At 48.6% G+C, this 26,236-nt stretch overlaps 1 protein-coding gene across 4 annotated transcripts in view; it reads left to right on the top strand.

Annotated features, from left to right (window-relative positions):
• GRIA1 (glutamate ionotropic receptor AMPA type subunit 1) overlaps window positions 1-26,236 on the top strand; it is a 370,258-nt gene that overhangs the window by 270,486 nt on the left and 73,536 nt on the right. For all 4 annotated transcript variants that reach the window (XM_075344320.1, XM_075344318.1, XM_075344319.1 and 1 more), the window contains exons 10-11: window positions 4,341-4,547; window positions 14,307-14,677. In XM_075344320.1, the coding sequence (XP_075200435.1) occupies window positions 4,341-4,547; window positions 14,307-14,677 (578 nt within the window). The remainder of the gene's footprint in view (window positions 1-4,340; window positions 4,548-14,306; window positions 14,678-26,236) is intronic.

The following is a 26,236-nucleotide window of genomic DNA, read 5'->3' as shown; positions in this document are numbered from 1 at the left end:
ACAGGGGCCGGACTGTATGTTGGGTCTTTTCCTCCCTGTCTGTGATTCTCCAGCCCCTCCGCTGCCTACGGTCTCTGAATGACAGGCCACTGCTGAGATTTCAAACAGAGGAGGCAGGTCATTCACATATCAGAAGGGCTGGAGTATCACAGACGGGGAGGAGAAGACCCAGTGTACAGTCCGGCCCCTGTGCACCAAAATGTAATTAGCAGAAAACTTCAATTACTGATTAAAAAAACACAACAAGGCAGATTTCTTCCCTAAAGATATCAATGTATTCAGTATTACAGAGCCATTACAGCCATGTCTTCATTACAAAATCATGCTGACAGGTCCTCTTTGACGACAGTCTACTGATCAAAAAAGGACTGTCCAAATTAAGTAACCGCTCTCTACAGTCATGGCCGAAAGTGTTGGCACTCTTGAAATTGTTTCAGAATATGAAGTATTTCTCCCAGAAAATTATTGAACTTACACATGTTTTGTTATACACGTTTATATCCTTTGTGTGTATTGGAACCATTAAAAAAAAAAAAACAGAGAAAAAAAGGCAAATTGAGTGTCATGCGACTGTGGTCCGATTATGTGATCAGACCTCAGCTGCAGAGGGGAGTCCCGGCGCAGAGGAGAAGAGGAAGCGATTTATCTCCCTATCTCCTCTGATGCGAGATACACACTGCACTCGTGTTACACCAGTGTATAACGCGAGTGCAATGCGATGTTTCTCTCACCCCCAAAAACTTGTATGGGTGTGAGTGAAACAGGATCGCATTCCACCCGCAGCATGTTGCGATTGTTTTCTCGGTCCAATTAGGGCTGAGAAGAAAAATCAGCCCCATAGAGTAATATTAGTCCGAGTGGAATGCGATTTATTTTGTGTGCTGACCCTAAGGCCTAGGAACGTACATACACAGTCATACAGGAATGACAAAACAAAAGAAACCAAAAAGAATAACAGAGTATGTGGAAACTCTCCCAAACCTAAATGAAACAAAACAGGATATACCTGGGAAGGGATTAACACAAACTGCATCTGATAGTAATGTCTCAGAAAGAAAACCTTAACCGAGGAGCTGGAACTCTAGAGAACCATTCATCCAGAAATATAGCCAGCACTGAGGCATGTGAGTAGTGAGTATAAATAACCCTTCCCGAAATGTGATTGGGCAAGCCAAATGAGAAAGTGCACAAACCTGAACAGAAGTGAAACAGGAAGGCAAAGAATAAGAAAGAAAGGCAAGAGACAAAACAAAACAGAACTGTGGTCCAACGAATAGGCAAACCGCCTAACAACCAGATATCACCGTTCGACCCCGAAGTGGAGCTATGACAAATTTGGTCTGATGTTGGATCGCAATGTACAGATTGGCCGTAGTTCTTCCGACACTGAACAGGACAGTTTTGTATAGTGCTATGAAGTTGTCATGCTCAGGTCAGGAGACACTTGGCTAGTTCATGACGTGTGAAAGAGCCCTAAAACTTATTCTGCACTAGGGATATGACCTAGTGATCCTGAAAATGGGGCTCTGAATACCTCACCCTTTGCTTCATAGGCCTGTAATTGGGCTTACTGTGGGTCCCACTGGTCAGACATCCAGTCAGCATCGGACTGTCTACCGGAGGAATCTCCAGTAATGTCAGGCCTGGATTTAGGTACATCAGGTACATCACCAGAGCTTCGGAGTGCAGCCAAGACTGTACCGCGAGCGCCTAGTGATTGATTCCCCAGCGATTGCGGTTCAGTTCATGTCAGCTGCAGACAGGCCGGGGTGATCTCCGGTGCTCTCACCTGAACTCCGGAGATCAGCCCGGCCTGTCTCTAGCTGTGATGAACTGAACCGCAATCGCCAGGGAATCATCACTCGCCGCTCACGGTACAGTCTCAGCTGCACGCCGAAGTTCAGGTGAGAGCTCTGGAGTGCAATGCAGGTACCTGAATCCAGGCCTGGCATTACTGGAGATTCCTCCGGTAGCCAGTCCAACGCTGCATCCAGTGGTCAGACTTATTAAGTAGGTACCAACCATTTAATGAGGATACTCTAGATTACCAAAAAGGGTCTTCTTTGTTTTCCTGAAACAGTGGCCCATTTGTACATGGGCTGTTACTGGTATTCCAAAAATTCCTCTAAATTACAAAAAACACAAAAAAAACCTGCAATTTCAGACATTATCCTTCTCTACTTTCAAACAATCCCTTAACTATTTGACGTAGAAACAGAGTTGGGAGCATAAGGAGAAGTGTAGCCATGTACCCTTTAAAGGATACCTGTGTATTTTAACCCTTCATGTATTATATATTCATTTTTACTATATTTTATATCATGTGAAGAGTCAAAGCTTCCTGCCTATAACGCGCTACTAAACACAGCGCATACAAATGAAGGTGCAGTACGGTGAGATAGCATCGATTACTGGGCACAAATTCCCGGAGACACTGACACTTACTGAAATCTGAAGATGATTTATGTCCTCTGACAACGAGGTAATGACAACAGAAAGCCTAAGGGATTTTTTTTTTTCTAAAGTAAAAAAAAAAAAAACTTGAACAAAAAAAGTCAACGACTTGCTCCAACTTTCTGAAAAGTAAAAAACTATTTAATGACAGGATAAAATCTAGGATCTGTTCACATGTTAGTTTATTTATTCCCTATAATGATTAAGCACTAAGCAGAACAAGGAAATTAAAGTGTGTTGGATTACTGATGTGCCAAACAAAATAGGGGCACCTGATGGACCCCATTGACTAAATTGGGTTTCCACCAAGTTGGGTTGTTCAACAGGTAGGAAAAATTGCACCCAGTGAAAGGCATACTATTAGTGATGGGCGAACGTGCTCGGGACTGCTCGGTACTCGATTGAGCATCGAGGTGCTCGTGTACTCGTGGTGCTCGGCTGAGGATCACAAGTGCTCAGATGTGTTGACCGCGAAATAATGAGCTCAAAGCACAGGCTTGCTTCACTGCATGAGGGGAGCCGGCACCCCAGTGAGAGCCGTTCACAGTCTCAATGACCGAGGAGATAAAACAACTCAGACGTAGTGTAACACAAAAAAACCCTTGCCCAGAATGCTCTCTTTATGGCTGGCTGTATGTGAGCGAAAACCCGAACAGGCCAATTATTGACTTCCATTATACTCATTACTCGCATCGAGCTCGTCCAAACGTCTCAATTCGAGTAACGAGCATTCGAGCATTTTAGTGCTCACCTATCACTACATTCTAAGAATAGTGATGAGAGAGCACTACCATGCTCAGGTGCTCGGTACTTGTAATGAGCAGTTGGGTGCTCGGATGGGTGTGACTCGAGTACCCGAGTATAATGGAAGTAAATGGAGAACTAGAGCAATTTTTCCTGGAAATTTTGGATACTCAAGTCCCACCCACCCGAGCAACCAACTGATCGTTACGAGTACCGAACACCCGAGCATGGTAGCACTCACTCATCACTAGTTACGAGTACCGAACACCCGAACGAGCATGGTAGTGCTCGCTCATCACTAGTTACGAATAACGAGCACCCGAACGTGGTAGTGCTCACTCATCACTAGTTTCGAGTACAGAGCACTCGAACATGGTAGTGCTCGATCATCACTAGTTACGAGTACCGAGCACTCAAACATGGTAGTGCTCGATCATCACTAGTTACGAGTACTGAGCACCTGAGCATGGTAGTGCTCGCTCATCACTAGTTACGAGTACCGAGCACTCAAACATGGCAGTGCTCGATCATCACTAGTTACGAGTACTGAGCACCCGAGCATGGTAGTGCTTGCTCATCACTAGTTACGAGTACTGAGCACTCGAGCATGGTAGTGCTCGCTCATCACTAGTTACGAGTACTGAGCACCCGAGCATGGTAGTGCTCGATCATCACTAGTTACGAGTACTGAGCACCCGAGCATGGTAGTGCTCGCTCATCACTAGTTACGAGTACTGAGCACCTGAGCATGGTAGTGCTCGCTCATCACTAGTTACGAGTACAGAGCACCTGAGCATGGTAGTGCTCGCTCATCACTATGAGCAAAATGGAAAATTAATAAAGAAGGACTCCACCATGGCAATTTAATCTGCTGAAAAAAATTATATGAAACAAGTTGCATGTAAGGATTCAGGCCTGGAGGGGCTACACATTAGAGGAGAGGACAATATGCTCATTTTCATTCCCTGATGGGCTCAATGGAAGGCCATTTAATCAATATAATTGTTTTGCATTGGAATAAAGCTGAGCTGCAACTAGACATGGCCTAGAGCAAAAAGTTTCCATCTTTTTTACTCTAAACGGTCTTACGTGGTAACCTGATAACTAATGAAGCTTTTTTGTCCTTTATTTCTTGCCATTAGGAAGCCCCATACGTGATGTACAAAAAGAATGCTGATGAATTTGAAGGCAATGATAAATTTGAGGGCTACTGCGTGGAACTAGCCCAAGAAGTTGCCAAGCATGTGGGATTCAAGTATAAACTAGAGATCGTGAAGGATGGAAAGTATGGCGCACGTGATTCAGACATGAAAGCCTGGAACGGGATGGTGGGGGAGCTAGTGTATGGGGTATGTATATAATATCTATTACATTTCTGCTGTTTTACAACTTCCAGAAAGGCAGCTTCTCCTTCCAATAAGTTTTGTGTGGTACTGTGACTTCGGCTTACAAATACTGAGGTGAAATACTCAATGAGTGATGTGCCCTAAAGGCAATGAGGTAGGAGTCCAGTGACCGTCTATCAACTGGCATCTGCGATTCTTCTTTTTTTAGCCAGTTTGGTATGACATCATGTGTGCATCATGGCGTAATGATGACATCACACTAGGCCTAACTAATTGAAAGAGCGGCTAGGTGGAGATTTCAGAAGGTGAGAGATGGTTTTAAGGGCTCCCATCTGGTGGTCATAAAATACTAATGAAGTCTCTCGTCAGGGTCCTGAAGATTGATTTGTTCATCTCTAATTATAGGTTTTACAAGGACAGATGGGTGGCAATAGGACTGTATGACCAGATTACACACAGTTTGTTGGCAACCATTTGCCGTGGAGACATATAGTCCTGCATAGGATCTGCAGAAAGAAAACAGTAGGAGACTTTCTTAAAAGTTGCTTCATTTTTTATATTAAAGGGATTGGTTATCATTGTAAAGGCCCTACCTTCCCATTAAATTTACTCATCATTAGACCCCCTTCACATGTGTGCATAAAAAAAATGCACCTATGGCACTTTCCATATTGTACGTCCATGTGCCCATCTGTCTGTACATGTGTACTGTCTTTGTGCTGACCTTGTGACACGGAAAAAACGTATGACATTGAAATTAATGTTTTTTATGTGTTAAAGATGTGAAAAGATAGACATCACAGGAAATCATTAGATGCGATGTTGCAAAGCGACACTGCTAAACGTTAGTGATGGGCGAACGTGCTCACCACTGCTCGTTACTCGATTGAACTTTGAGCATCTGAACTTGAAAATGCTCGAGTTTCCCATTGACTTTTCAATACCGAGTACTTGAGTTGCGGCCGAAAACCCTGATGCTCGATTGAGTAACGAGCCGTGGCACGAACGCTCGCCCATCACTACTAGACCCCAGTGAGCCATTTTCTGACTTTTCAATGCTGTTACTATAGATAAAGAATTGATTGAAGCCGGCGTACGTGAGGCCTGTTTGTATACAGATTTTGGGGCATCCCTACAGCAGGAAAGAGTTTAAAATAAAAGGAAATTTTCCAAACCCCTTCAGCTTTTTCTAATGTATGGATTCCCAATAGAAGACCATAAGGGGAAAGGGAAACTCAATGCTTTATTTATTAATTAAGTTTACACAACCAATTGCAGATTATGCAGCGCCGTCTGACTGATTTCTATCTCTCCATCCTAAGTCTGCTCAGTGCATCTTCCTCCCTCCCGTCCTACATTTTTTTTTCCTCTTCTACCCCCCTACGGCTATGGACATGTTGTTGCTTTACCTCCCTTGATGGAAGCTGGTAACCATGGCAACCTCACTATGGTGCCTGCGTTGCGGCCTGCAGCCATTTTGGTAACCTTGACGTATCTAAAAGGGATAATTGGGTCTCCCATGTACCAAAACACCTCTTAACCACTCTACTTGAAATAAAGACATAACCACTTTTTGGGCGAATGGCCACAGCTTTTATTTAACAGTATACATGTATCAAAACTTGTGGCTCAGCATGCCACCCTCTTTAAACATAAACCGATACATGTATACCCTCCCAACTGGCAAACAACCGATAGGTCCGTCCAAGAAGCCACTAATCATCCTTATCCCCTGGCCGTAACATACCACTGGCCCAGAGGACCACCTCGGCTGTGTCCAACCAACCCAAGGTGTGGGGTACTAACGTTCCATCGTTAAAATACCCCTCCCCAGAACCTGCAGGACCTACGCCCACAAGTTCCCAATCCTGTCTGAAGCCACTACCCCTGAGTGACTTCATACTCCCCACCGACTATCGGTGCTCCCAGCCTCTAGGAACGGACCTATCCCCCCGCTGCGACAAACAAAGAAAACCACCATATAAACCTTTGCAATTTTTTTTTTTTTTTTTTTTTGAATTTTACATTTTTCATTTTTTTTTTTTTTTTTTTTTTTTATATATAATTTTTACATTCTTTTTTTTTTTTTTTTTTTTTTATATATTAAGGGCGGGTGGGCGGGCCAAACACGACTGGCACCAACGGCAAAAGAGGAGGTACTGCCCCTAACTGCCCCTTATAAACCCCCCCTTTTCTCCCCACCCCTCATGACCTCTGGCCCAATCCTCGCCGCTCAACAAACCACCAATCCCTTAATCCCTTACACAGCCCTATTCCCTCAACATTAACCCCTTCCTACCCTATACCCTCCCGATAGTCATGGGCTCATTCACCCCTATGGGGCTCATTGCCCATCTTGACGTATCTAAAAGGGATAATTGGGTCTCCCATGTACCAAAACACCTCTTAACCACTCTACTTGAAATAAAGACATAACCACTTTTTGGGCGAATGGCCACAGCTTTTATTTAACAGTATACATGTATCAAAACTTGTGGCTCAGCATGCCACCCTCTTTAAACATAAACCGATACATGTATACCCTCCCAACTGGCAAACAACCGATAGGTCCGTCCAAGAAGCCACTAATCATCCTTATCCCCTGGCCGTAACATACCACTGGCCCAGAGGACCACCTCGGCTGTGTCCAACCAACCCAAGGTGTGGGGTACTAACGTTCCATCGTTAAAATACCCCTCCCCAGAACCTGCAGGACCTACGCCCACAAGTTCCCAATCCTGTCTGAAGCCACTACCCCTGAGTGACTTCATACTCCCCACCGACTATCGGTGCTCCCAGCCTCTAGGAACGGACCTATCCCCCCGCCACAGACCGGCCGCGTGACTCCTTACGTGGCCCGGGCCCCCCACACCCCTATGGCTTGCTCCAGACCATCCCGCAAACCAAGCATCCACAAGTCCAAGCCGATATCTGTGAGATGCACCCCATCTCTCCTCAAATATTGACCTGCCGACTCCTCCAATTCCTTATGTCGCACCACCAAGCCCCCATTCCGCGCCACAAAACGGCCAATCGCCCTATTCAATTTAATTCGTGCCCTATTAATACGGTCGACCGACCTCCCAAAACGCCAATTTTCCCTAGCCACAATATCCGACCATACGATAATAATACCCGGGAACGCTCTCCACAGGTGCAAAAGATCCAGCTTAATGTCCCTTTTTAGTTCCCTTGCTGTCCTCACCCCTAAATCATTCCCCCCCACATGCAAAATGAGAACATTAGGATCCTGGTCGATCCTACTATAGTAAGCCACCTCTGGCCGAACTCTCCCCCAGGTCATGCCCCGAATCCCGATCCATTTGACCCGTGCATCCGTCCTCGCCACTCCAAGTTGCCGACCGTCGGGACGCACATCCGCCCGCAACGCTCCCCAGTGAACAAAGGAATGCCCGAGAATCCACACCAGGCACACACCTAAAAAATATAAAACCAAGAGTAAACAGCAACTGAACGAAAACCATGCCTCACAATAAACACCTATTAACCCCTGTAATTCCAAAACAGCCGAGTCACTCCCCCTCACCCCTCAGCAGGTGAGGCCGTATGTACAAACGGAACCTGGACGACTCCCATCTCCCAATACGCCGGATACAATCATCACTCAAGCCCCACTTGGCCGCCTCTGTCGCTGCCCCAATCCGAAAGGAGTGTGACCCATAGTCACCTGGCACCTCCCCTACTCGTGCCAACACCGTTTTTAAAACCGCAATAAACTGGAATCTGGACAGCGCAGAACCCTCCATGTGTCTCAAGAAAACCCCAGGATAACCTCCCCTTATCTTCAAAAACTCCGTCACCTGCCCAACCGGGCACAATGGGTGTCCAGGTATCCCATACAAAACCACCAGGCGCCCACGCCCCACCTGGTCCGTTTTGGAAAAACGTAATCGACATTCCACTCGATCAACTCCAAGCGTTACATCTTCCAACAACAAACCTCCTACTACCTGCTTCGCCGGACTAACCAACTCGCCAATCCGAAAGGCCCCGAAAAAGGCCAACACAAATGCCACTGCAAACAGCCTCTGCTCGTAAGGGGACACACATACTTCCCCCAAGCAGCCCACTAAACGCACCAACAATGGTAGCGATATCGGCCGCCTAGAGTCCCGCGACCGCACCCCTCTCCTAAAACCCTTCATGGCCTGCCGTACTAGAAAATCCTTCGTGGCATCCCGCACACCTTGCAACTTGAATAAAAAGGCCAAGGCTGACAAACGGTAACTCATTACCGATACGGACCGCCCCGCTGAAAAATCGCCACTAATCACCGCCAAAACCCCCACCACTCGGCCATTATAACCCGGCCCCATGAACTCCGATCCGCCTAACTCTTCCCACTCCTTCCACACTGCCTGGTATCGGCACCAAGTAGCCTCAGACACCGATCTCCTAATGCCCTCCCAAGCTACGCCAAGGCTAGATCCCACAACCATTCCGGACATAGTGCTCCATCGTCGTCTGCTCCCGGCACCAGCCTTCTGAACCTGCGAAACTGAAACCGAGACAGCGCATCAGCCACTTCATTCTGAACCCCCGGCACATGCCTCGCCACAACACAAATGTTCAGTGCCAAGCAACGGAGCACAAGATGCCTCAGATACCCCACCACCGGGGGAGATTTTGCTGACAACGAATTGATCGAATGAACCACCGCCATATTATCACAATGCATGCAAACCTTTTTTCCCGAAAATTCCGAGCCCCACAGTTCGAGCGCCACTATGATCGGGAACAATTCCAGCAAAGCCAAATTCTTCACCAGCCCTTTCTCCTTCCATGCTTGTGGCCACTGTGCCACGCACCAATGAGTCTGGAAAATCGCTCCAAAACCCGTCGCCCCTGCCGCATCCGTAAACAGCTCAATCTGACTATTGGACATTGCCTTGCTCATCCACAGTGTCCTACCATTATACTTGTCTAAAAAAGAATCCCAAACCAGCAGATCCCCTTTCATCAACCTCGTCACTCTGACAAAATGATTCGGCGCTGTCACCCCAGCAGTCGCGCTCGCCAATCTCCTATTAAATATGCGCCCCATCGGCATGATGCGACAGGCGAAATTCAATTTTCCCAAAACTGACTGCAGCTCTCTCAGCTTCACCTTTTTAGCCTGGTACAATGACCGCACTGACGCTTTTAAATCCACCAACTTCCCTTCCGGCAAGCGGCATTCCATTGCCATCGTGTCGATTTCTATGCCCAAAAAGCATAAAGCAGTCACTGGCCCTTCCGTTTTGTCTTTTGCCAAAGGAACACCCAAACTCTGCGCTATCCGCTGCAACGTAAACAACAACAATGAACAAACCGAGGACCTTGCCGGCCCAACACAAAGGAAATCGTCCAAGTAATGTATCACGGAGTGCACCCCCGCCATGTCCCGGACTACCCATTCCACAAAAGAACTAAACGCCTCGAAATAAGAACAAGAAATAGAACATCCCATGGGCAGGCATCGGTCCACATAAAACTCTCCCTCCCACATACATCCCAACAGATGCTGACTGTCCGGATGCACTGGGAGCAAGCGAAACGCTGCCTCCACATCCGCTTTTGCCATCAGGGCCCCACGCCCGGCTGCCCGCACCAAATCCAAAGCTCTGTCAAAAGACACATAACAAACCGCTGACAGCTCAGGTGATATCCCATCATTCACCGACAACCCAGCCGGGTAGGATAAATGATGTATGAGCCGAAATTTCTTCGGCTCTTTTTTGGGAACCACCCCCAATGGCGAAATCCGAAGATTGGAAATTGGTGGGTCCTGAAAGGGGCCCGCCATCCTCCCTAATTCAACCTCCTTGTCCAGCTTCTCTTTCACAACCTCCGGATGTTCCCTTGCAGACCTCAAGTTACCCGGGCGAAAAACTGGGGCCCCAGATTCAAACGGAATCCGAAAACCCTCCGTAAAACCCTTCCTCAATAACTCGGCCGCCCGTACATCCGGATACCTACTTAAATAGGGAAGCATCGCCTCTACCCTCACCGGCGTCCTCCCTTTTTCCAGCCCCTTCCCCGGGCTTACCCTTCCCTTTCTTAAAGCACCTGGACACAGGATGGGAACCTCCACATCCGGAACACTCGTGCTTGAAACGGCACGAGGCCCCAAATTTACACTGTCCCTCATTGAATTGCCAGCAAGCTCCCTTTCTCTGACCCGCCGAAGACCCGTTGCTTGTACCCGAACCCCCGGCAGCCCCACGAAAGGGCTGAGCCGGGGCTGTCATTAACCTCATCCACAAGGAGATGTCCTTGTGGTCCCATTTTAGTCCGGCCCGCAGAGCCTTGCGCTGCCGAAACTGTTCATCGTACCTCAACCAACCTAAACCGCCGTACACTCTATACGCCTCCCCAATCGAATCCATATACCCGAAAAGTGCGGAACAATGTTCCGGCTCCTTTTCCCCAATGACACTGGCTAAGATCGCAAAGGCCTGTAACCAGTTGGTAAATGTCCTGGGAATAAGCCTATACCTCCTCTTTTCCTCATCCTCCTTCTCCTTTTTTGAGTCGCTTGGCTTCACCTTATCCAAGTTAAATTTCTCAAGGGGAAGCAGGGAAAAAATTTCCACATACTCCCCTTTCCATATCTTCTCCCTCACCTCCTTTTTTAAATGCACCCCCAGCGGACTCTCGAAGCAAACGTATACCTCGCTCCGCGCCCTATCATCTAGCCGCACCACCTCATCCTCTTTCTCCTTTTCCTTCTCTTTTCCCCCGTCCTTCACCGCGTCCGACCCGGCCGCTACTCCTGCCACCTGCCCTGCTTCTGTCGCCACTGCAGCTCCCTGCGTAACAACACTCTGCGCCGCCACCCCCCGGCGGCACGCCACCCGAGGGACCCACCCAAGCCCCCGCCGGAGAACCAGACCCGCTCGCACCTGCTCGCTCCGCCGACAGCCCCTGCAACACCCCCAATAACTGCCCCCAAAACTCTGCCCCCGGTAACGCCGCCGGCTCCCGAACCCCAGAGCCCTGCGCACTCGCCGACACCGAAGACACCCCCCCCACACTACCCACAACATTAAGCATACTCGTCGTTCGCTCACCGGGCTGCCTCTGAATCGGATCCGGAACAGCCGTATCACGAGTCTCCTGACGCTCCATCCGTCTCGCTGTGTTGTCGCTTCCGTCCTCGTCACCAGAGTCCGAATCGCCGCTGAGGACCTCAGGGGGGACCAGCAAGGGGACAGCTCGCGATTGGCGGCCGTCAACCCTCACGGTCACCGCACCCTGCTCCTCCAATCGCCTCCTGCTGGACCTTTGTCGTGTCGCCCGACGCGGCGTCCTGCCGCCGTCCACCCACGATGATCCCGAGGTCGGCTGCTGCACTTCGGCTCCACTTGCCATCCCCACTGGTCTCCCTCCCTGCCGACTGCAGGAAGGCCGTCCGGCCTCCGATATCCGCTGAGTCCTCCCCCCAGCACGATCCACGCTGGGGGGGACCGTCACCACCGACAGCCTGCTGTGGCCCTGCCGGCTGCTGGACCCATCCCCCGCAGCCCTGTGTCTGGCGATCTGCAGCTCCTGTGCTGCACTATCCGCATGCCTCCCCTGCCGTCTGCAGGGAGTCCCCGACGCTACATTGGTCTGCAGGGCTCTGCCCCCGGCCGGCACATCACCGGGGGCTGCCGTTAATCTGGTCCGGGGCCTTGCCGCCCGCGGACCGGAAGTAGGCCGCAAACAAGCTCCGCCCACCTCCGGCCCGCAGGATCTCCGATGAGGATTCCTCCCGGAGGCCGGCAAAGCTCCTGCAGGCTGGAGAGGGCTCCCCTGCCCCGGAGGGTCCCGTAAGGGGCTCCTGGATCTTGCTCCCCTCCCGCTGGGGGAGTAACGCTCCGGCGGCCGCGACCGCCGAGCACGCAGCACAGGTCCGGGTGCTGCAGCCGCAGCCACAGCTGAGGGCACCGTCGCTCCGTCCCCACAGGCTGCGCGCAGCTGCTCCCGCACCACATCCACTCCCAGGACTTCCGAGGCTCCACGGACCCACTCCAAAAGCGCAGCTAGGTCAGCCATCCTGGAACCGGCGATGCTGACCAAACACGACTGGCACCAACGGCAAAAGAGGAGGTACTGCCCCTAACTGCCCCTTATAAACCCCCCCTTTTCTCCCCACCCCTCATGACCTCTGGCCCAATCCTCGCCGCTCAACAAACCACCAATCCCTTAATCCCTTACACAGCCCTATTCCCTCAACATTAACCCCTTCCTACCCTATACCCTCCCGATAGTCATGGGCTCATTCACCCCTATGGGGCTCATTGCCCATCTTTCCTATTCTCACATGCTCCGTCTCAGTGGGTGCAGGATCTCAGCACTCATCTAACAGCGAGCCTAAAGGATACTTCAGCTCTTTGCCCCGTACATCTCCATGATGACTTTTTTCGCCCTGTGGTGTATAAAACCGCTTAATGAATCTACATGTTTACATACATGGCGGCGTGTCCTTTAATTTGCTGTTTGTATGGATCCTATTACATTAATTTATTCTACTGCAACTGCGTAAGGCATGGACATTTACTTAGAAATATTCATGGATAGGAAAAGTCCTTTAAATATGTGGTCTCTTCTATAACCTATGCATATCCATAATTGTGTGACTAGCCCTATACCTAAGGGGGTTGTCTCATTACTGATTGCATGGTCCTCCATTCAGTCCCGTCTTCCAGTGCAGTTTTCACTTCTGGTGCCAGTATCATCGGCCCTACATCCTGGGTGCCTGACGTTGTCTAAGCCACGCAACATAATGATGTCACGACGTAACCGGACATCGTGATGTCATGTGAGGCCTTGTGATGCCAGGAGGCCTTGTGCGGGGACTAGTAAATGTCAAAGCCTCCTCTGATGTTGGCAACATAAGTGAGGTCTGTATCTAGCCAGCACGTCAAACTGGACTGGACCAATCTTTCTGCTTAGTTGCAATTACACACAACCCCTTTAACATAGGAGGCATCATGGAGGACAGCTGATCGCTACAGGATCAACTTACAAGGCTCCCAAACATCTAAATTTGTATGAAGTAGTCACAACTGGACAATGATCCTTCTGCCAGAGTCATCCATGTCTGCAATAGCGAGCTGTGCTGTATTTTAGCTGTTCTTCAATTTGGCTCATAGAAAATGGATCCTGAGCAGGAGCGAGTAACTCCCTTGAATTTTTATGATTAGAGTTGAGTTAACCCGATGTTCGGATTTCGGCCGAAGACCGACTTAAAAAGCAAAACAAAATTGGGGTTCAGAGTTGTGGTGCTTTAAGTAAGCTGATCACTCATGCGAGCATCACTGTTGATTCTCAGTTGGCTTGGTTCTCAGTCCAGTGTGAGTCGCTTGCAGTGTTTGATCGGCTTGCACTGGAGGTATCAACAGCGTGATCAAATGTACTGTGCACTAAACAAAAAAAATGGAAAAACCTCACCAATCCTCCCCCGGAAGTGATCTGTTTATGGCTGCCAGTATGTGGGCAGAGACCCGAACTGTCAATTAGTGATTCCCATTGGGATTTAGGCCAAGTCCGAAACTGTGGAACTACGGTTCGGCTGCATCCGCTAAACCGAACTTCCATGGGTTCACTCATTAAGATTCCAAAACCCATGACTTTGACATGACAGAAATGCCGTGTGTGTCATCTCACTGCCCGAAAGAGTAAACCTGGGCAAATACTTTATACAATATGTTAGACATATTGTCAATATAATATCTGTCTTCTATGGTATTCATCCCTTTCCTTCTTCTTCTACAGAGAGCTGACCTGGCGGTTGCACCATTGACAATTACGCTGGTTCGGGAAGAAGTTATTGACTTTTCCAAGCCATTCATGAGTTTGGGCATATCTATTATGATCAAGAAACCCCAAAAATCGAAACCTGGTGTTTTCTCCTTCCTGGATCCTCTGGCATATGAAATTTGGATGTGTATAGTCTTCGCCTACATTGGAGTTAGCGTGGTTCTCTTTTTGGTCAGCCGATTTAGCCCATATGAATGGCACAATGAAGAGTTCGAGGAGGGAAAAGACCCACCTTCTACGGATCATACAAATGAATTTGGAATATTTAATAGCCTCTGGTTCTCCTTGGGAGCATTTATGCAACAAGGGTGTGATATTTCTCCCAGGTAAGTCTGAAAGGTTTATTGCTGGAAGTGTCTTAGCTGGAACCAGTTCTCTGGAGACCCATATGCTGGCATATGCACTGTATTAAAAAAAAAATATCAAGTATTTTTTAATCAAGGCTATTTGCAAATTTGCTTTAATAGTATATCTTAAAGGTTTTGTATCAGTACAAATAGCATTCAATGTTTTGGGGGAGTCATGGGTTTCATATCATAGCATTTCTGTATGCAAGGTGTCGATTCGTATTGAATTGATGAAGCCCTACATCTTTGTAATTCACTTTTTTTCTCTATCTCGTTCCATTTTCGAAATAAAAATGCTAACTCCGTTGTTTTCCACCAGGTGGCACTATAGGTTTCATTGCGTAGCGCATGGCTACTTTACTATACCTAGACACAACTTCTATACCTATAGCTTCCGCCATTCTCAAGTTAATGGCGGTGGACAGGATATGGATGGATACACTGTATATACTGTAGTCGTCAAACAGAAAGTCACTGGACCCTTAAGGGTGCTTTACACGCTGCGACATCGCTAACGATATATCGTCGGGGTCACGTCGTTAGTGGCGCACATCCAGCACCGTTAGCGACATCGCAGCGTGTGACACCAATGAGCCATGATCAACGGGCGCAAAAACGTGAAAAATCGTTGCTCGTTTACACGTCGTTCAGTTCCTTAATATCATCGCTGCTGCAGTTACGATGTTGTTCGTCGTTCCTGCGGCACAACACATCGCTATGTGTGACACCGCAGGAGCGACGGACATCTCCTTACCTGCGTCCACCGGCAATGAGGAAGGAAGGAGGTGGGCGGCATGTTCCGGCCGCTCATTTCCGCCCCTTCTCTGCTATTGGACGGCCGCATTACGCCGCAATGACGTCAATGTTCGGCGGTCACAGCGACATCACTGGAAAGGTATGTGCATGTGACGCTGCCATAGCGATAATGTTCGCTACGGCAGCGATCACCAAATGTCGCACGAACGACAGGGGCGGGTGCTATCACGCACGACATTGCTAGCTATCACTAGCGATGTCGCAGCGTCTAAAGCACCCTTTAAGCGGGCTTTACACGCTACAATATATCTTACGAGATGTCGGCGGGGTCACGTCGTAAGTGACGCACATCCGGCATCGTTAGTGACGTTGTTGCGTGTGACACCTACGTGCGACCCTGATTGTGCGCAACAACGTTGATCGCATAGACGTCGTTCATTTTCTAAATATTGTTCGTTTTGTTGAACGAAACCGGTATATTGATACGTGTGACACCCTAACAACGACGAGCCTCATCATTCTTTTGTACGTCATATGCAACGTGGGCGTGTCTCTCCACGCCATGCCTCACGCCCACCGCTATGATTGGTGGTACCAACTGCGTAACGAATTGTCCTTCGTGCTTTATAAGGCATACGCAACTTGTGTAATGTTAATCATTTATCCCTGTCTGCAATCCGGTAGATCTAACGAGATATTGATCGATGTGGCATCGTATAGAATATGCACGTGTGACGGCTCAGAGACGACCTATGTACGATCTCTGCAGATCGTATATACGACCTGGGCGTGTCGCATCGCATACGAGATCGCATATGAAATCGTAGCGTGTAAAGCAGCCGTTAGTCTCCTAACAAGGGAGATCCAAATGGGGTTGTCTTCTGCTGGACCTTTGGGACTCATTAGTGTATCAGTGCCTGGGCCTGCTAGCGCTCACTGGAAGTAGAGGAGAACCAGGTTGGAGATCACTAGTATAGAGCATACATGACAACTTTCCGTCAATGTCCAGTTGGCTCCTGGAAAAAGAAGCAATCCAAGACAATCGAAAGAGCTGGAAAATTCTCCTGGGCCTCCCAAATCTTGAAAGGGTTTTTCATTCAGGAGGCATGGAGGTAGTATTGTAGAGGTGTGGAAGGGCATGGTGAGGGCATGGCTATGGAACAAAACTTGCAGTTGGATGCAAATACTCCAGGAAGGAAATGTTGAAAAGTTGTCAAGTATTGTTTATCGTAAGGTTTATACTGATATATTAGATGTTGCAGGTTAAAGGAAACCATCCTTAGATGGTCCCAATGTAAGTCACCTCCCCCCATGTTATAAAATGTTTTTTTTTTACTTTCCTACAAACCATCTGCAGCATTTTCTACCTGGAATACCTTCCAAAATTACTGTTAGAATTTGTCTCATGCTGCATGATATTGACTGATGAGTGATCCTAATGGTTACTCAGTCTGTGCCTCATAACACTGCCCCACCACTTTGCTCAGTGCCCCCTTTGTGCATGGCACATGGCAGTGATACCTAGGGTCAGGTATTCAGCTCGGCGCATAGGTGTGGAACCTATCTAGTATGGTGAGGGACCCCAGGGACCAGCAGTAGGTTTGGTTAGTTGTCACCATCTTCCCTTTCCCTAGAGACAGGATTTCCCTTCCCATTCGCTTGGTACTTCTCCGTACCTCGTGTGACAGTTAAGGGTACTTTACACGCTGCGACATCGCTAACGATTTATCGTCGGGGTCACGGTATTTGTGACGCACATCCGGCGTCGTTAGCGACATCGCAGTGTGTGACACGTACGAGCGACCTTCAACGATCGCAAAAGTGGTAAATATCGTTGGTTTTTGAGAGGTTGTCCAAACACCAAATATCGTTGTCTGGTCATTAGCGATGTTGTTCCTCGTTCCTGCGGCATCAAACATCGCTATGTGTGATACCGCAGGAGCGACGAACATCTCCTTACCTCCGTCCACCGGCAATGAGGAAGGAACGAGGTGGGCGGCATGTTCCAGCCGCTTTATCTCCGCCCCTTCTCTACTATTGGACGGCTGCCGTGTGACGTCGCTGAGACGCCGCACAAACCGCCCCCTTAGAAAGGAGGCGGTTCACCGGCAACAGCGACGTAGTAGGGAAGGTAAGTCCATGTGACGGGTCTTCGCGATGTTGTGCGCCATGGGCAGCGATTTGCCCGCAACGCACAACCGACGGGGGCGGGTACGCTCGCTAGCGATATCGGTACCAATATCGCAGCGTGTAAAGTACCCTTTACTGTACCAATGCACACACACCGGCAACAATGGTAATGGCAGCAGATTGCAAAATTTGAATAAAGAAAAGAGGAAAGCCAGGAGAATGCTAGAGGATTAATTTACACAGAGGCCTGCCCCACAAAGGCCCACCCCACACATCAATCACAGAATGCACCAACTTCTGGGCCTTTATCAAGCTTTTTTTCCTGCAATCAAAGATCCAATCCGAAAAGTGAAGGTATGATTTTGATCACCATGCTAGAGCCAGTATGGCACGGCCTTTACTTTATATGGGAAAATCCTGGTGGTTGGTTCCTTTTAAGAACAGCAGCATTTACATCAATTTAAAAAATACTTATTTTTCCCTTTAAGTCTAGACAATCCTGAAATTTTCTGTATGTGTCAGTCATACAAGAAATAGTTTGTAAAAATGCTGTTTTTACTTCCAATATTCCTGTCATTATTAATACCTTTATTTTTCAGAAGCTGAAGGCTTTAAAAGCTTTTCTATTTGCCATTTAAACTGGTGGCTCTCCCCACTGTAAAAGATGCAGTCATGTTAGGACAGTGTTCGTTCTATGAGCCTAGTGGTTGACTAATGGCCATAGAGACCCATGTAAGTCAGTAACGTCTGAACTCTGTGTTTCGGTTTGCCAACGATACTGGTTGGGTAACCGGGACAGGGACAAATTCCAGCCCCGGCCCCCTGCACAGTTGGGGGTAGCATAACTTGCACATTCACTGTTGTCATCAGTGAGGGTATAAGCTCCCAGACCCCTCCAATAATATATGGAATAAAACATGGAAAGATATAAAACATGGAAAAAAAACATAAAAAGAATTGTTCATATAGCTATAAGAAAAAATACAGTATTAGCAGAGGCAAGAAGTAGCTCTAAATATACATCCATGTTTTTCTTTTATGTTCCAGGCATGCACAATGTCTGGGTTCATTGCTACACCATGCATGCCCAGGGGAGTGCACCTCGCAGCACTGCACATCGCCCCGAAAGTACACCCAATTATGAACGCTTGTGGTTTACAAGTGAAGCGCAGCGTGGCTCGGTAGTTTTGGGCAAGGTGTTGACTCCTGAAGGCCTGACACATGACCACTGAGGAAGGATTCTCCAGTCGTGATGCTTTACGATACCCCAATCTTAACCTTAATAAAATAACACACAGACTGCATGCGACTTGGTTGAAAATTGGCTACAGCAGCCTTTATTACCTATTATTAACACTCTAACACAAGGGGGCGCCGTCCAACGGGCGACCCCAAACAAATAATAATAGGTAACACAGAAATAACAAACAGTATATGTAACCCTATGTAGGCCCGGTGCAGAAACCACTTCTTACACCAATATCTCTGGCCGCAACACTCCGACCCAGAGTTGAGGTATTAATCACCCCATGGATTAATACCCCCCAAACTTTGCAGAACCCCGTGCCTGCAATTCCCGGAACCCGGAGATACCATACCAAGACAGTGTCTCTGGGTCCAGCTACCAATCCCTTAAAACCGCCTCTGGACCAGACCTACCCCCGCTGCTGCGACAAACACATTTCCCCCTCCATTTTTTTTTTATATATATATACAAACATATCTTAAAACAAACTCACAAAAAAAAACCCAAGGGAAGGTGGGCGGGGATCCGTCGCCGTCCAGAGTCACAAGGGAGGTAAGACTCCTCCCCAGTTCCTTATATACTCCCCCCCTCCTCCTGGGACCTTTTTCCCCAACCAATCCCATATAGCATCCCATAATGCACCCTATTCATTTTTATTAACCCCACCACTCCTTCCCTTCCCTTTGGTCATGTCGCCCCTCCCCCCTATGGGGTCCATGACTTTCTCTCAATGAAAGAAGGTCCATGCTGGGTGTGTGGACTTGTGAGGTGTAGGCACTACGCCTGTGCAGGCCACATGTGGACATTGGCTGGCCAGGACTAGATGTTGATTTGTTTAGAAAAGGTAACAACCAGTTAATATTTAACCAGAGTGCTTTACTCATAGGCTATGTGCACACAGTGCGTTTTTCTCGGCATTTTTGCGCGTTTTTCGGGTGCGTTTTTGGCCTCAAAACTGCATGACTTTGTGTTACATCTCGTGGCTCTCCTGAGGCAAGGACTGAGGCAGTCTCCCATTCCTTGCCTGCCACGAGCACGCATGCTCAGCAGCGCTGAAGGTCTGCCAGACTGCGCAGTGTGCAGGAGATACCTTCTCAGAGAGGCAGCAGAAGGGTGACACCTAGTGGTTCTCCTGTTACAAGGAGTGAAGCGGTCTCCCATTCCTGGCCTGCCGCAGACTCTCCTGCTTAGCGGCCCTGAAGGTCTGCGAGGCTGCGCAATGTGCAGAGGTTTACTGCTCAGGGAAGCAGTGAGATTCCCGTTATCTCTGCACATTGTGAGACCGAGGATCCCGCCTCTATTTCCCAGAGGCAGGAGGGTGAGCATGTGCAATGCGTGGTGGGTCCTGATTCGCTCACTGACGTCACACGGCTTGATGACAAGGCTGGTGACGTGGTCAATCCTGACTGGCCAGGCTGGGACGTCGTGGACCCTGATTGGGTCAAGTCCGTCATCTCCGCCTCGCGCCCGCCCTCGGGTGGAGCTGCACCTCCTTAAAAGCTCCCCCTGCCATCATGGCGGCGCGCGACCGTCCTTCTATGTTTGGATGTCTGGCAGCGTGCTGCCACGCCACTGCTCAGGCATTACTGTCTCTTGTGGGCTTGGCCCTTGCTGCTCCGGCAGTACCTCGTTTGCAGGCCGTGTTCCTGCCTTGCTGCTCCGGCAGTACCCCCGTCAACAGGCCGTGTTCCTGTCCCAGGTGAGCTCCTCAAGTCTCCATTGGACTCACCTGCTTATTGAAAGCACACGTGCGTGGGCACCTCTGTGCTACCCTCGTGCCATATTCTCGTGACTTCCACTGGCACACGTGCGTGGGCACCTCTGTGCTTCCCCGTGCAACAGGTACACCGAGACGTGAGATCTGTGCCATACAACCCTCACGGGTTAGGGCAGATCGGTGTACATAGATCGTCTGTGACATTCCAGACGATCGCTAGCAGCAACCCGCTCACTCTTCACCCACCATAGCGGCGGTCCCTTACACCGCACAGTGGACCTTGACCGGCGGAAGCAGTCCATTTCCCATCTTGGAACGCTTCCCCGGGTCCCCCTCGTAACAACTTTGCTTCCCCAGCAAAGTCTGAGTTTTCATTTTTGCTGTCCCCACACAGCGTTTTTTTTCAGCTGCGTTTTTGTGGTGACCACAAAAACGCAGCATGTCAATTATTCCCGCGTTTTTCACTGCGCTTTTCATCCATTGAGTGCAATGGGATGTTGAAAGACGCAATGAGAAACGCAAATAGCTGCGTTTTGGTGCGTTTTGGTGCGTTTCTAAGACCAAAAACGCAGCTATAAACGCAGGAGGTGGGTAGTAAAGTGACATGTACAGGAAGAGGATTCCTTCTGTCAGTATATACAGAAGCGTGAATCCTCCCGGTACCGTCACCGCCGCGTCCACCTCCCGTCCTGTGCATGTATGCTGCCGTGCGGCGCCATGTACAGGCAGGAGGTGGAAGCAGCTGCGAAAACAAAAGTTAACAGTAGAAAAAAAAAAAAAGTTATACTCACCTGTCTGCAGGGTCCCGATGCCATGCCCGCTCCCATCTCCTCTCACGGTATCGCCACCCCCGCTCCGGCTGTGTGCAGACGGCCGGGAAAGCTCCGATGGATGCAGGACTTGGCGATGGATCACCTGATGCAGTCACCTGACGCATCAGGTGATCGTAAGTATCGTGGTGACGTGAGCGCCCGGCCAGTATCAGCGGATGCGTCAGGAGACTTCATCCCTGATTACCGGCAGCTGCTGCAGCGATCGGACGGGATCAGACTCCCGCCCCATCGCTCCAGGAGCTGCCGGTAATCAGCACATAAGTGAGTATTTTTTTTTTTTTTTGCACCGATGCATCTGCTGATTGTATAATCGGCTTTTATACAATCAGCTGATGTGTGATGGAATTCACATCCTTGATCCTGACACATCATCTGATCGCTTTGCCTTCCAGCAAACCGATCAGATGATATTGGATCCGGATTGGACGGCGCGGGACCCTGACCCAGGATTACTGCGGAGGGGGGTTCTTTATTTCAATAAAGATGGAGTCACTAATTGTGTTGTGTTTTATTTCTAATAAAAATATTTTTCTGTGTGTTGTGGTTTTTTTTTATCTTTACTAGAAATTCATGGTGGCCATGTCTAATATTGGCATGACACCATGAATTTCGGGCTTAGGGCCAGCTATACAGCTAGCCCTAACCCCATTATTACCCGGCGAGCCACCCGGCATCAGGGCAGCTGGAAGAGTTGGATACAGCGCCAGAAGATGGCGCTTCTATGAAAGCGCCATTTTCTGGGGTGGCTGCGGGACTGCAATTCACAGCGGGGGTGCCCAGAAAGCATGGGCACCCTGCACTGTGGATTCCAATCCCCAGCTGCCTAGTTGTACCCGGCTGGACTCAAAAATTGGGCGAAGCTCACGTTATTTTTTTTTTAAAATTATTTCATGAAATAATTTAAAAAAAAAGGGCTTCCCTATATTTTTGGTTCCCAGCCGGGTACAAATAGGCAGCTGGGGGTTGGGGGCAGCCCGTACCTGCCTGCTGTACCCGGCTAGCATACAAAAATATGGCGAAGCCCACGTCATTTTTTTTGTTTGGGGGGGGGGGGGGCAAAGAAATCCTGCATACAGTCCTGGAAGGAGGATGCTGAGCCTTGTAGTTCGACAGCTGCTGTCTGCTCTCCTGCATACACTATTGGATGGAGTATGCTGAGCCTTGTAGTTCTGCAGCTGTCTGCTCTTCTGCATACACTAGTGGAGAATGAAGAACACATTGAAGAAGGAAATGACATCAGACCTTTTTTTTTTTGTTCACTGATAAAAAACGCATAAGGACGCAGTGAGCAAAAACGCAGCAAAACGCAGCAAAAAAACGAACCAAATCGCGGCAAAACGCGTGCGTTTTTTGCCGCGTTTTTTCGATGCAGGTGCGTTTTTGTGCGTTTTTAGCGGCCAAAAACGCACAAAAACGCAGCGTCAAAAAAACGCACTGTGTGCACATAGCCATAGAATCATAGAATGGTAGAGTTGGAAGGGACCTCAAGAGTCATCGGGTCTAACCTTCTGCGAGTGCAGGTTTTCTTAAAAGAAGGGGTCCCAGTTTTTTATTTTTGTATTAAAAATAGTGATTATGAAATCAAGTATTTTTAATACAAAATTAAATTCACTGCTTATTTAGTTTTTATTTAATTCTAATTTTACTGAAGGCACTGGGGGCTGCCATGCTGGATTTGCTGTGAGTAACGACAGTTACTCCTTTATGGCAGCCCCTGTGCATAGAGAACAGTGGTCGGGATCCGACCCCATTTAGTAACGTTACAGTAGGCGTCTGCTGTGACCTGGACTTACCCCCTGGGCAGGGCAGATCAGGGCAGAGGGAGGAGATCGGTGCCATCATTGTGGAGTTCACAGCGTATGCTGTTTGCTCCATTTTCCCTCTGTCAACCGCCGGGATGTGTATGTACGGGCCGCCTACCCTACCCTCCCCCGCCGTTACCGTCTCCAATGACACCCCCTCCTTCCGCTCTACCCAGACCAAACTACTGCTGCCGCTGCCGCCGCTCCCCCCGCCGTTACCGTCTCCAATAACACTCCCTCCCTCCGCTCTACCCAGTACCCGCTCTGCCCCCGCTACTGTTGCCGCCGCCGCCCCTCCCCCCCACCGTTACTGTCCCCAATGACACCCCTTTCCTCCGCTCTACCCAGCCCCCACTCTGCTCCCCGCTGCTGCTGTGTGTGTTTGTGTGCCTCTGTATGTGAGTACCGGCGCCCTTCCCCCCACCACAGCCGCTGCTACCATCTCCAAAAACACCCTCCCGCTCAAACCCCCCTCCCTTCCGCCTGCTACCTGTCGGCCTGTGTGTGTACCGGTGATACTGTCTGCACAGCTGTGTATCTAATCCTCTCCTGTGTGATACTGTCTGCTGAGCTGTATCTAATCCTATCCTGTGTGATACTGTCTGCAGAGCTGTGTATCTAATCCTATCGTGTGTGATACTGTCTGCACAGTTGTGTATCTAATCCTCTCCTGTGTGATACTGTCTGCTGAGCTGTATCTAATCCTCTCCTGTGTGATACTGTCTGCAGAGCTGTGTATCTAATCCTCTCCTGTGTGATACTGTCTGCTGAGCTGTATCTAATCCTCTCCTGTGTGATACTGTCTGCTGAGCCATGTATCTAATCCTCTCCTGTGTGATACTGTCTGCAGAGCTGTATCTAATCCTCTCCTGTGTGATACTGTCTGCAGAGCTGTACGTCTAATTCTCTCCTGTGTGATACTGTCTGCTGAGCCATGTATCTAATCCTCTCCTGTGTGACATTGTCTGCAGAGCTGTGTATCTAATCCTCTCCTGTGTGATACTGTCTGCAGAGCTGTGTATGTAATCCTATCCTGTGTGATACTGTCTGCTGAGCCGTGTATCTAATTCTATCCTGTGTGATACTGTCTGCTGAGCCATGTATCTAATCCTCTCCTGTGTGATACTGTCTGCTGAGCCGTGTATCTAATCCTATCCTGTGTGATACTGTCCACTGAGCCGTGTATCTAATCCTATCTTGTGTGATACTGTCTGCAGGGCTGTGTATCTAATCCTATCCTGTGTGATACTCCAGCTGTGCTTGGTGACACTTTAGACATTTCTGGTCACCAACAAAATGGCTCTGCACTGTGTCCCTACTTTTCATTCTCTCTTATCTGTTGTAAACACTCAGATTGGGAGGAGGAGGTGACATCGCACACAGAAGAGCAGATTCTGCCCACTTTACTGCAGCTGTAATCCAGGCTATTTCTACAGTAGGATTTCTGTAGGATTTCAGCAGCTGCTCCCCCTAGTGCTTAACAGTGGAAAATATCAAACTTTTAATTTTTTTTTATATTTTGCTCAATTAAAAAATAATATTTAAACAAAACATTAAAACATTAATATTTTACATTTTTTCAGTTATTGAAATTTTTTTTTTTGGACGACACCTTCCCTTTAAATCATCCCAGCCATATGTTTGTCCACTTTGCGTTCAAAGATTTCCATTGATGGAGAGCTCACCACCTCCTGTAGTTGCCTGTTCCACCCTCTGACTGGCCTCACTGTCAGAAAGTTTTTCCTACTGTCTAATCTGAATCTCCTTCCTTTTAGTTTCACCCCGCTGTTTCTTGTATTTCCTTGTGCTAATGAGAATAGGATAGTTCCCTCTGCACTGTGACTACCTTTCAGATATTTGTAGACTGCTGTAAGGCTTCTCTCAGCCTTCTCTTTTGCAAACCAAACATTCCTAAGGCCGGCTTCTCACTTGCGATTTTCTCGCAGTAGTGCAATGCGAGAAATTCTCTCATTGCACTCGGACACATGTTAAACAATGAGGCAGCCCCCATCTGCTATTTTTTTCTCAGTCCAAATCGGACTGAGAAAAAAAATCGCAGCAGGCTGCTATTTGTAGAGTTTCACGCACGAGTCTCTCCAATGCAACTCTATGGGAGCGTGAAAAAAAAGCATGTCACACGGACCGGCACTCACACCATCCTAGTGACATTCGTTTTTCTAAATACATTAATCGCATGTTTCTCAAAACACTGGAAATGAGTGAGGTCTCACAATGTCGGTCAATAATAGAGATTGACCGACATTGTGAGACCTCACTCATTTCCAGTTTTTTGAGAAACATACGATTATTGTCAGTCGGTCTCTCCCTCTCGGTCTCTATTCTCTCTCTGTCGGTCTCTCTCTCTCTCTGTCCATGTCGGTCTCTCCCTCTCCCCCCCGCTCTCATACTCACCGATCCCCGATCACCGGCGCGGCGCTGCATGGCGTTCACACTGCTCCGGCGGCTTCTCCTCTTTTGAAAAAGCCGGCCACTCATTATTCAATCTCGTATTCCCTGCTTTCCCCGCCCACCGGCGCCTATGATTGGTTGCAGTCAGACACGCCCCCACGATGAGTGACAGCTGTCTCACTGCAACCAATCACAGCTGCCGGTGGGCGGGTCTATATAATGCAGTAAAAAATAAATAAATAATTAAAAAAAAACGGCGTGCGGTTCCCCCCAATTTTAATACCAGCAAGTGTAAAGCCACACGGCTGAAGGCTGGTATTCTCAGGATGGCGAGCCCCACGTTATGGGGAGCCCCCCACTCTAACAATATCAGCCAGCAACTGCCCGGAATAGCCGCATACATTAGATGCGACTGTCCCCGGCCATCCCGAATTGCCCTGGTGCGGTGGCAATCGAGGTAATAAGGAGTTAATGGCAGCAGCCCATAGCTGCCACTAAGTCCTAGATTAATCATGGCAGGCGTTTCCCCGAGATACCTTCCATGATTAACCTGTAAGATTAAGAAAATTAAGACATACACCCAAAAATCCTTTATTTGAAATAAATAACAAAAAAAAACCTCTTTCACCACTTTATTCAAGACCC

Source organism: Anomaloglossus baeobatrachus, chromosome 4, assembly GCF_048569485.1.
Source record: "Anomaloglossus baeobatrachus isolate aAnoBae1 chromosome 4, aAnoBae1.hap1, whole genome shotgun sequence".
NCBI lineage: Eukaryota > Metazoa > Chordata > Amphibia > Anura > Aromobatidae > Anomaloglossus > Anomaloglossus baeobatrachus.
Note: the sequence above shows the minus strand (reverse complement) of the source record. Positions and strands in the feature narration are given on the sequence as shown.